This window comes from Danio aesculapii, chromosome 14, assembly GCF_903798145.1.
Source record: "Danio aesculapii chromosome 14, fDanAes4.1, whole genome shotgun sequence".
NCBI lineage: Eukaryota > Metazoa > Chordata > Actinopteri > Cypriniformes > Danionidae > Danio > Danio aesculapii.
In genome coordinates, this window is record NC_079448.1 from 1,042,420 (window position 1) to 1,055,592 (window position 13,173).

Below are 13,173 nucleotides of genomic sequence, written 5' to 3' on the forward strand. Positions count from 1 at the left end.
CATGTAGGCGTAGTCACAGAACAGAACGAATGATGCAGTGGTTGTGGGCGGAGTCATAAAACAGAACAAATTATGTAATAAATGTAGGCGGAGTCATGTAACAGATTAATTAATTGTGAAATTAAATGCATTCATAAATTAATCTGAAATTAATTTAAATCTGTTTTAATCATGTATTCAAATATATATGAAATAGCTCTGTACATGAAGTTGGATGGGTTCATGCGCTCATTAGTTATGCTCTTGATTAATCTGCGATCTATTCCTACATTATCTGTGATTGGCCTTTTCAGCGAATCAGATCTGCCTTTGTAAAGCAGAGCATGAATATGTGTGTGTGTGTGTGTCCGGCAGATGGAGCCGGTGTGTATGAGAGTCACGTTTGTGTGTGCATTGATCGTGCGGCGTGGAGTTAAGACAGATTAAAGTCGTTTTCCCAGGTGAAACTCCATCGATATCACAGAGCACATTCTCAGGTCTGATCTCAAAACTCAAGCACAATTACACACACGCCTGAGTCTGAATATATACAGCTGTCTGCTCAGTCAGATATCACTGCTGTAGAGCTGATAGAGTTCAGTGTCTGTGTTTGTTTGTAGGATTGGGCAGCTCTGCAGTATATTGTGATCAGTACACTCTGACTAAAAATGCTTATTGAGTTATGCTTAACACAATTCTGGAGAGAGTATGGACAAAACCAAGCACTGTCTTTTTTAATTAAATTAATAGAACCAGGTATAACCCAACACTTATGTTTATCCATATTTTACCAAATTTGGGTTGAAATAACCCTGCATTTTTTGAGTGTATAACATTAATCCTTTTCAATTAACTAAATTATTTGATTGTTTAAGTGAAGTTTATTAATTAACTAATTTCGAGAGGATCACCTGCTTATGATTGCTTGCAGCTGGTCCCGCATTATCCAATTAAAGATTCACCAATCAGACGGTTCCTAAGCCACTATAAATACCCTCAGTTCCATATGACAGCCATCTTTGTTTTGAAGAGTCCCCCCCTTCCACCCCTACTCCTCCTCCTTTCCTAGATGGGTGACATGATGGCCCAGAGGTTAGCACTGTTGCCTCACAGCAAGAACGTCACTGGTTCTATTCCTTACTAAGCCAGCTGATGTTTCTGTGTGGAGTTCTGTTTACACGTTCTCCCCGTGCTCTCATTGGGTTTCCCCGCTCTCCTCCCACCATCCAAAAACATGCAACTTAAGTTAATTGACTAATCCAAATCAGCACCATAGACGTGCTCCTAGCAAGTAGTTATCTCTTAAGAGCAATCACTATCTGTTCATTAGCTACTACACCAGGGGAGTTCTCCAGATCTACCTGAGCTCAAACTCCCCTCTTGCCCTGCAAACAGGAGGGAGCCCCGGGCTCGAGGATCTTATGAGCTCAGGGCTCTCTCTCCTGGCACAGCATGCCAAACACACTTTAAAATCAACCATCAGCTATGTGTGAAAGTCATTTTATACTACAACTACCACTAATAATGAAAATACTAATATTTATTTACATTATTATTAATTTAATGTTTATATTAACAATAACAATGTTTAATATTAATAATATTTAACAATAAAAATAAAGCTGTAATAAAGATGTTAGAAATGTAATGATATGATTAAATATTTACTAGTAATATATTGTATTAATTTAATTATTTGTATTTTACTTACATTAATATTTGATAGGTTATTTTGTACAGTATAATAATAATAACCATAATAATAAATAATTTCCCTATATCTTACAGTACAAGCATCTTAACATTTTAATGATTTAAAAATTTAAATAATGTTGTACTGTAAAATTGTATATTTACTATTAAAAACTCTGTTAAAAAAGTTGTTTAACCATAAAACAGCATTTCAATATTATTATTTTTCTTAAGTTTTCTAAATATTCATCTTATGATTATGACATTTTCAGAACAATTACTTATAATAATCAATTATCATTGCATTATACAATTTATTACCTATAGATATCTAATTAACTGCACAAATGCAGTATTATAATGCATAAAATAATATTCCTTGAAATATTAAAATAATCCTAATAGTAAAAGTAATAATAATTTTGTAGTTAAGGATAATTTAATTTTACAACTGAACTTTAAAACTCATTCATTCATTCATTCATTCAATTTCCTCCGGCTTAGTCCCTCTATTAATCAGGGATCACCACAGACAAATGAACCGCCAACTATTCCTGCTTATGTTTTACACAGCGGATGCCATTCTAGCTGCAACCCAGTACTGGGAAACACCCATGCACACTCATACACTACGGCCAATTTGGTTGATCAATTCCCCTATAGCACATGTGTTTGGACTGTGGGGGAAGCCGGAGCACCCGGAGGAAACCCACGCCAACACGAGGAGAACATGCAAACTCCAAACACCAACTGACCCAGCCGAGGCTCGAACCAGCGACCTTCTTGCTGTGAGGCGACAGTGCTAACCACTGAGCCACCGTGCCTACTTTAAAACTAATTTATTCTAATAAAGTAATTCATTCAGAATCATAAGTATATTCCTCAGCGAATTACATACACATTAACACTCACACACAAATGCACTTATGCACACACACACACACACACACACACACTCTCTCTCTCTCTCCACAGCATAGTTTAACATTCCACTCGTCCACAAATGTCTGCATCTCATTAGTGTGTGTAATTAAGGTGCTTGTAAAGCCAGAGATGTTATTGAGGCAGCTGTGATCATGTCTGAACTCCTAATGAATGCTTAATGAACGCTGATGAAGCCTCAAACGCCAGCAGAAGGGCATTGTGGGAAGTGTAGGATTAGCAGATCTCTAGAGTCCTCACTGATGGATGGATGGCAGCTGTCAGATATGCTGTCTAAGACGTTACTCATAACACACACACGTTTACACACACAAATGCACACACACACATACATATGCATACATACACACACACATACGAATACATACACACACAAACACACACACATTCACATAAACATACATACACACACATATACGAACATGCACATACACATAAAAATACATACATATGTTCACACACACACAACATTCATTCACACACACACACTCATACATACATACATACACATAACACACACACACAAATGCACACAGAGAGCGAGAGACACGCGCGCCCACACAGAGACACACCCACACCGCTCACTCACATGCACAGAGAAAGAGAGACAGAGAGAGATGCACATTTACACACACACACACACAGAGAGAGAGAGAGAGAGAGAGAGAGAGAGAGAGAGAGAGAGAGAAGAGAGAGAGAGAGAGAGAGAGAGAGAGAGAGAGAGAGAGAGAGAGAGAGAGAGAGAGACATCAATCCTCATGTCTGACATGGATCTCATCATCGCCCTGATCGCCTGGTGGCTCCGGCAGCGTGTGATTGGTCCATTGATCTGCTGCATCGTGGGTATAGCCGGACCACAGACACACTTTATTCATTTCTCTCTATCTGCAGCGCTCAGTCATCCGTCATCACTGAGGAGATCTCATGAACATCTCCACAGATTCTCTGCACAGCGGCATCAACGAAGCCAAACAGAGCCTTTAGATTCTGAGAGAAGCTGACCAGAGTCTCACAAGAACACCCCAGAATAATGAGAGAGATAACAGTGATATCTCAATACATCTACAGCTAATATCAGTATATTAGTCCTCCTGTGACATGTACATTCACTCATTCATTTTCTTTCAGCCTCCTTTATTTATCAGGGGTCGCCACAGCGGAATGAACCGCCAACTATTCCAGCATATGTTTTACACAGCGGATGCCCTTCCAGCTGCTACCCAGCACTGGGAAACACCCATTCTCACATACACTCATACACTACAGCCAATTTAGTTGATCAATTCCCCTATAGGGCATGTGTTTGGACTGTGGAGGAAACCCACACCAACATGGGGAGAACATGCAAACTCCACACAGAAACACCAACTGATCCAGTCAAGGCTCAAACCAGCAACCTTCCTGCTGTGAGACGATCATGCTACCCACTGCGCCACCGTGACACCCACATAATAATAATAGTAATTATTATAATAATCTAATATTAATAGCAGCTTCACAATTTTCTAGCCTCTCTTAAAAAAATACATTTGTAAATTCATGGATAACAACACTACCCAAATTACTATTTAAATAATTTTAATATGGTCCGCTTTTGGTGCGTCACACCTTTTTATTGGTCATTTTTTTGTTTCAAGTGTTGTTTCAATATTTATTAGCATTGGCCAAACCTGATTGGCTGAAGTCACACTGAAGCAACAGCCAACAGAGGATTCCACCTGCTCTTAAAGGCTTTTTGATTAGTTATTTTCACTATTTATGATGGCATATCAGTCAAAAATAGGATAAATGAGCTCATGTATGGGACAAATTCTGGACCTTTGTCATTGAGGGGTGGGTCTTCCGGACCACTGGAACCACCGCCCGCCCCCCCCCCCACCCCTCAGGCTACGGGTCTGTAAATGGATTTCTGTTATGTTAATGTACAAATTACACTCTCAGAAATGAAGGTGCGCGAGCTGTCACTGGGGTGGTACCTTTACAAAAGGTACAAATTTGTACCTAAAAGGTCCATATTAATACTTCAAGGGTACATATTAGTACCTACAAAGTACAAAGTGTTCCTCTTAAATTTTTTAGGTACTAATATATACTTTTTCAGGTGCAAATATGGACCATTTAAGTACAAATGTGTACCTTTTGAAAAGGTACCACCCCAGTAACAGCTCGCGTACCTTCATTTCTGAGAGTGTAAACCTGATTTAACATCCACAAACTGGGATTGAAGCATCTTCTTTTATAATTGCGCTGACACGGTGTGCTAGCACGGTGAGACGGCGCGTGTGTGTTCATAATAATGACGTCACACAGCTTCCATTTTCGGGTTGGTTGTGTAGAAAACAGGGAAACAGCAGCAAGGCTTTAACATGTTGTGTTTTATATAATATATATATGATATGTTTAATATGGGGCGGCGCTGTGACGCAGTGGGTAGCACTGTCGCCTCACAGCACTGGGCCAGTTTTGTGTTTCTGTGTGGAGTTTGCATGTTCTCCCCGTGTTGGCATGGGTTTTCTCCGTGTGCTCCGGTTTCCCCCACAGTCCAAACACATGCGCTATAGGGGTAGGCCTAATTGTCCGTAGTGTATGAATGTGAATGAGTGTGCATGGGTGTTTCCCAGTGATCCAGTTGCAGCTGGAAGGACATCAGCTGCGTAAAACATATGCTGGAGAAGTTGGCGGTTCATTCCGCTGTGGTGACCCCTGATAAATAAAGAGACTAAGCCGAAAAGCAAATAAATGAATGAAAAATTTAATGTTTAATATGTTGTGTGTTTATTATCCTGCGCAGAGCAGCATTATAACTAAAGCCTGGTAAAAGAGCGCTGCTTCTTCTCTACGTGATTACAAGCTGAAGAACACTGGAGCTAGACTGTGGCATAATAAAAGCTCTGCTGCTTTCGCTACACTCATCTGTCATCAGCAAATGCTTCAGCGTTTCTCTCATTTCACTTCTTTCTCTTACTCTGTTCATACTAGCTTGATAATAAGTGTTGAATACTTAACTCCTCATCAACATGAGTTCTGCATGTGGATAATGAAGAATACAGCTCCCATGATTCCACACTGATTCGTCATCAAAAACACGTTTGTTTGTTGTGAATAAACGCCCTCTAGTGGACAAAATTACATGCTGTTCCCTTAAAAGTCCCGTGAAGTGCTTTGAAATGTGCATTTTTATTTGATGTGTAATGTAATCTCAGCAGAAACATCAAGAGTGGGCGGGGCATAGTGTAGCCCCTCCCCTTTAAAATAAACAAACAATAGCGTTTCATCACAGCTCTGCCAATGAAAGTGGTTGAAATCAAGTGCATCAAATAAAAAGCCAATGAGAAGAAGGGGGCGGGGCATGTCAGATACTAGAGAGCATTTAATTGGTCAAGAAACTGAAGTATGAGGTGAGGGCAAAAATCATTGACTCATATTGGTGGAAGTGCAAGCTTTGGATGTTTATATCAGGTTTATATCTTCTAAATGCTAATTTCGTCACTGCTTTAGAGCACACTAGCTAATAGATATCCTTAAAGACTAACATACTGATTCTAACATCTAACAAAAATTTATTTTAATTTCACAAAACCTTTAATATCTTACAATAATTAACACAAGACATGATTCGGTCATTAGCGTGTGCATTTTTTTGCCTAAATCAGTGCTGACAGCTGTATAATATCACTGTAAATCACTGTTATAGCTTCATTAGAGTAATGAAAAGTCTTATTAATAATATTCATTATTATTTTAATCAAAAGACAACAGTGCAGGTTTAATTGTGACACATTACCCTGAAGTACAGGCTGAGTGTTGTGCTGTGTTGTGTTGTTCCAGCTCTGAATCTTAGTCTCTTGAGCTCAAAGAGACTCATTAGATAGTTTAGTAGACTCTTCCTCAGCGATGATCGTCACTCTCATTAAAGCAGTGGTTCCTCTGAGGACCGGCAGATTAAATATTCTGCTAAAAGGACTCGGTGGAAACAGACAGTGACAATCACACAGGACTACACCTGCTGTTTCTGCTTCATGGCTTTATCATTCTGTTACTGCATACTGATCAATGAGCAATGCGTGTGAATAAACATACTGAAAGACTCAATGTGACGGCTGAAGGATCCTGCAACTGCATTAGAGTCTCATTAAAGATGCTGGATGGAAAGAACAACATGCACACAGCATATACAAACAGATGAGGAGAATTTTTATATGATAAAATGCAATGCAAATTAACTACAATTACTAAACAGATGCTGTGATTGGTCAACTGGAATGACCAACAGATGCTGTGATTGGTCAACTGGAAAAACCAACAAACAGATGCTGTGATTAGTCAATTGGAATGACCAACAGATGCTGTGATTGGTCAACTGAAAACAACAACAACAACCGACAAATGGGTGCTGTGATTGGTGAATTGGACTAACCAACAGACAGAGGTTATGATCGGTCAACTGGACTAACCAGCAGACAAACAGATGCTGTGAGTGGTCAACTGGACTAATCAACAAACAGATGTTATGATTATTCAACTGGACTAACCAACAGACAAACAGATGCTGTGATTGGTCAGCTGGACTAGCCAACAGGCAATCAGATGCTGTGATTGGCCAACTGGACTGACCAACAGACAAACATATGCTGTGATTGGTCAACTGGACTAACAAACAGACAAACAGATGCTGTAATTGGTCAACTGGACTAACCAACAGACAAACAGATGACTGTGATTGGCTAACTGGACTGACCAGGAGACAAACAGATACTGTGATTGGTCAATTGGACTAACCAACAGACAAACAGATGCTGTGATTGGCCAACTGGACAAACCATCAGACAAACAGATGACTGTGATTGGCCAACTGGACAAACCATCAGACAAACAGATGCTGTGATTGGTCAATTGGACTAACCAACAGACAAACAGATGCTGTGATTGGCCAACTGGACAAACCATCAGACAAACAGATGCTGTGATTGGTCAATTGGACAAACCATCAGACAAACAGATACTGTGATTGGCCAACTGGACTAACCAATAAACAGATGTTGTGATTGGTCAACTGGACAAACCATCAGACAAACAGATACTGTGATTGGCCAACTGGACAAACCATCAGACAAACAGATGCTGTGATTGGTCAACTGGACTGACCAGGAGACAAACAGAGGCTGTGATTGGCCAACTGGACTAACCAACAGACAAACATGCTGTGATTGGTCAACTGGACTAACCAACAGACAAACAGATGCTGTGATTGGCCAACTGGACTAACCAACAGACAAACAGATGCTGTGATTTGGCCAACTGGACTGACCAACAGACAAACAGATGCTGTAATTGGCCAACTGGACTAACAAACAGACAAACAGATGCTGTAATTGGTCAACTGGACTAACCAACAGACAAACAGATGCTGTGATTGGTCAACTGGACTAACCAACAGACAAACAGATGCTGTGATTGGTCAACTGGACTAACCAACAGACAAACAGATGCTGTGGTTGGTCAACTGGACTAACCAACAGACAAACAGATGCTGTGATTGGCCAATTGGACTAACCAATAAACAGATGTTGTGATTGGTCAACTGGACAAACCATCAGACAAACAGATACTGTGATTGGCCAACTGGACAAACCATCAGACAAACAGATGCTGTGATTGGTCAACTGAACTAACCAACAGACAAACAGATGCTGTGATTGGCGAACTGGACTGACCAACAGACAAACAGATACTGTGATTGGCGAACTGGACTGACCAACAGGCAAACAGATGCTGTGATTGGATAAGTTGACTAACCAGCAGACTTAAAATAGTTTGAAAACATTGATAGAGATATTTTCAAGTATTCTTTCAGTATTGTAAAATACAAGTCTACACAAAGACTTAGAAAGAGTTTCACTATTACTTTTTCTTTTATGACAAGGTTGACACTTTGCATGGAATTGCTCAAGTCTTTTTGACTGAAGATCTTGCCTGCTTTTTCTGCTGCAATCTGAACAATTTCTCCACATTATAGTTTAGCGAACACAATTTACACTTACATTTGAGTGTTTTGAAAGCGAGCTGGTAGGCCGCCCGCTGAGACGCCTCATCCCGGGCGTCAGGAACGCTGACCTCTGACCTTTTCCCATAGCTGATGAGCCTGTGAGTGGCGGGTTTCTCCAGGTGTGAGCTCTGAAAGATGGCCGCGGCATGCAGGTAAACCCGGTCTGTGCAGCCGGGACTCTCATCGGGACCGATCTGAATTACAGGAGGTTCTGGAGAGTCTCGATCCAGCAGAGAAAGTTGCTTCAGGGCTGAGATTTGAGAGCAATGCTTCAGTGGACGCCGCACTGCACCGCTTTTCCTGACCATCCTGCTGCTAACATTCACACACACAAAACACAAACTATCAAACACACGGGAAAATATACAGCTGGAGGCAAAATGATCCAGCCTCTTGTGAATTTTAAAACCTTTTAAAAACATTTCCCAAGTGTTTTTAACGTTGTTTTTCAATGCATTTTTAAACATAATAGTTTTACTAATTCATTTCTAAAGACTAATGTCATGGTGACAGTACATAATATTGCACTACTTACTAGTAGTTAGCTTAAAGTGCAATTTAGAGGCTTAACTAGGCTAATATGGTTAACTAGGCAAGTTTGGATAATTAGGCAAGTCATTGGATAACTTTGATTTATTCTGTAGACAATAGAAAATAAAATATTCATAAGGGTATATTAATATTTACCTTAAATAATAATATTATTAATAATATTTACCTTAAAACTGATTTTATTCCAGCCAAACTAAAAGAAATAAGACTTTCCCTAGAAGACAAAAATTCATTCATTCATTTTCCTCCGGCTTAGTTCCTTTATTTATCAGGGGTCTCCACAGCGAAATGAACCACTAATTATTCCAGCATATGTTTTACACAATGGATGCCTTTTCAGCTGCAACCCAGTACTGGGAAACACCCATATGTACTCATACACTATGGCCAATTTAGTTCATCAATTCTCCTATAGCGCATGTGTGTGGACTGTGGGGGAAACCGGAACACCCGGAGGAAACTCACGCCAACACGAGGAGAACATGCAAACTCCACACAGAAACGCCAACTGACGCAGCCGGGACTCGAACCAGCGACCTTCTTGCTGTGAGGCCACAGTGTGACACCACTGAGCCACCATGCTGCCCGAAGACAAAATTATTATAGGAAATACTATGAAAACTGCCCTGCTCTGTTAAACAGTGCTTGGCAAATATTTGAAATATTAATAGAATAATTTTGACTTCAACTCTACATTCTTTCTGAGCATATTTGAGTTTGTTTGCTTGTATGAACATCTAAACCTTTATTAAACATACAGCTCACTCAATAATTAAAATTCTGTCATCATTTACTCCCCCTTTACATGTTTCAAAGCTTAATGAGATTATTCTGTTAAACACAAAAGAAGATATTTTGTAGAATGATGCAAACCTGTAACAACTGACCTCCATAGTATTTGTTTTTCCCTACTATGGTTCTCAATGGTTACAGGTTTTTGGCATTCTTCAAAATATCTTCTTTTGTGCTCAACAGAAGACAGAAACTGATAAAGCTTTGGAACCACTTGAGGGAGATTAAATAGTGAGTAAATTTCAATTTTTGGGTGAACTTTTCCTTTAATCAAAATACATTTCTATGAGAAGCAAAATGACTTATCAGCTCTCCCTATTTTCACTTTCAAAAGGGAGAATTTTTTTTTTTTTACTTGAATTAAGCACATTTTTCCTGACCCACATTTGATAAAGTCGCTTAGTTTTAATATTTAGTATTTTTAGTAAACATTTTTGCTTTCAAAGTAAATTCATATTGATTTAAGAATATTAAGATCACGATGCACAAACACGGTTTAAATATATGGTTAAAAATAATGATGAGCAATTCAGTCCCCTGCTGAAAAAATAGCTTAAACCAGCCTAAGCTGGTTAGCTGGTTTTACCTGGTTGACCAGCCTGGTTATAGAGGGGTTCTGGCCATTTCCAGGCTGGTTTTCAGTCATTTCCAGCCTGGTCTTAGCTGGTCAGGTTGAAAAATGACCAGCTAAAATCACCTTGACCAGCCTGGTTTAAGCTGGGCTCTCAGCCTGGTTAGGCTGGTCAAGCTGGTTTTATCTGGTCATCTCCCAGCTTAACCAGCTAAGACCAGGCTGGAAATAGCTGGGAACTAGCCTGGAAATGGCCAAAACCTCTCTAACTCCAGGCTGGTCGACGAGCTAAAATCAGCCAACCAGCCTAGGCTGGTTTAAGCAGTTTTTTTCAGCAGGGCAATGCCAAATTTAACCATTTTATGTAAATTGAGGGAAAATCAAAAACTACAAATATATTTGATTCAGACCTGACAGAATATAACCTCAGTGATTTAAAATAACTAATTACAATAATTGTTACCAACAGAGAAACACAACACTAAACAAGTAAACAAACAAACAAAACAAAACAGGTTCACACTCAACGTCTTTTATATTTTATTTAATGCATTCATTTATTTATTTCACAAAGTTACTATTTATGAATTGTGATTTAAAGTTATAGTTTTATCGTTTCTGACGATATTAAATAACATAATGTCTGTACTACAGCAAGAATGTTGTTTGTTTGTTTGTTTGTTTCAGCTATTCAAAAAGTATCAAAACATGCTAGTAACGTTAACTCACTTACCGGAAACTCTTCAGTCCTGCAGAGCGGATGTAAACATCACGGAATCTCTGGATGTCAGCGTGTGTTCAGACAAATAAATTTGCGTCTTTCTGAGGAAACTTTACCGAATAAAACAGACCGAAACTGGAGTTTACGGTAGGTCAGATGACTGAGGCGGGATTGCGTTTCTATGGCGACGGGAGGCGGATCAGCGGAGTGATGAGGTTCAATCACTTCAGCAGAAAAACTTACACGTTTAATCCAATAGCAGCCATTACGAACACGAACTATATACACAAGAGCTTTATACACTCCCCACATGTAAAATACTATAGTAAAGTTTTTGAAACGTGCTATATAGTAGATAGCATTTAGGCCTGCTACTTTTTGTTAAACAAAGCTACAGTGTATTGTAGTATAGTTAAGTTCTCAAAGTGGTCGTGTATATCGTCTAGTTGTAAAATAATTTATTATCATTATTATTATTTAAATTATTTTATTATTATCTTTAGTATTATTTAGTTTTACTACAGTACCCTGTTGTGTGGTTTAGTGTACTATTCTCCATAGCTTTCCATAACATAATGCAGTGTTATGAATATTAGTTTATTATTATTGTTATTATTATTATTAATATTAGGCATATTATAATGAAGTGAGTGACTTTAATCACTTCAGCAGAAAATCTATAGTTAAATTACTATACTGTTTTTCATGTGGGGTGTAAACAAGTCCTTAAAAGATTTTTATGTTTCTTGTAAAGTTGTTGTTAAGGTAAACCTGTATAAACAATAACATTACTAGAACTTCATAAACAAGAACAGCCTTTAATAACTTGTTTCAATCAATCAATCAATCAATCAATCAATCAATCAATCAATCAATCAATCAATCAATCAATCAATCAAAGGCCTTTATTCATCACATACACTTCCATATAGTGAAATTTGACCCCTGTCTGTCTGTCTGTCTGTCTGTCTATTCGTCTATCCATCTATCTATCTATCTATCTATCTATCTATCTATCTATCTATCTATCTATCTATCTATCTATCTATCTATCTATCTATCTATCTATCTATTAATATTATTAATTTAGGTTGTATTGTAGTATATACCCTACAGTAGTAGAAAACTGTAAGTCTGTTGTGTTACTGTAAGAACTACTGTAGAATCACCACATCATATTAATTAAAGTACTTTATATGGTATGGTTTAAAACCCCTACAGTATGTATATGGGTTGGTTTAAAAGTGCTTATTTGTAAATAATAAAATATCCAATTAATTTGATACCAGGCCATCCATAAATTAATACACAGCGCTAGAATATAGTAATGTGTAACTTTCTGAATGTACTGGATGTCCTGGACCAGATGTTTACTGCGTTTAAACCGTGAGGGTGTGCTGCCCTCTGCTGGACAGAAATGATCATGAGGAGAAAAGAGCAGAGAAGAAGAAAACACACACGAGCAACCTGTAGTTAACCCCAGGGTCATTCCAAACGGAATCCTGGGTCATTTTGCTTCACGTTTCACATTGCTCATAATTAATTTACATTCCTTAACTCTGGGTTAACTTTCTTATTTGCACATAGACTAGACTTTGTACTAATTGATAGTGAACACCAGTGTTGTCTTTAGAGATTGTGATTAATTGCAGCCAAAATAATAGTTCATATTGTAGATTTAGTATGTATAAATATACACATGGAGGTCTAAACTCTAAAAATACTGGGTTTTTGTGACCCAGTGTTGGGTCTTGGCACACCCAATCTTGGGTTATTTTTACAATTCGTTTTAAATGACAGTTTTTATCCCAATGGTTAAATTAGTCCACATTTGACCCAATGCTAAGTTACAACAACCCACTACCCAGCATTTCTAGA

The 13,173-nt window shown here is 38.5% G+C and overlaps 1 protein-coding gene across 1 annotated transcript in view; it reads right to left on the reverse strand.

Moving 5' to 3' along the window:
• The window catches only part of LOC130241065 (putative methyltransferase NSUN7), a 39,864-nt gene extending 28,454 nt beyond the window's left edge, over positions 1-11,410 (reverse strand). Inside the window, exons 1-2 of the mRNA XM_056472783.1 lie at positions 11,308-11,410; positions 8,655-8,974 (exon numbers count right to left, since the gene is read on the reverse strand). Coding sequence (XP_056328758.1) covers positions 8,655-8,967 — 313 coding nt within the window. The 5' untranslated portion in view covers positions 8,968-8,974; positions 11,308-11,410. The remainder of the gene's footprint in view (positions 1-8,654; positions 8,975-11,307) is intronic.
• Between the last annotated feature and the right edge of the window lie 1,763 nt (positions 11,411-13,173).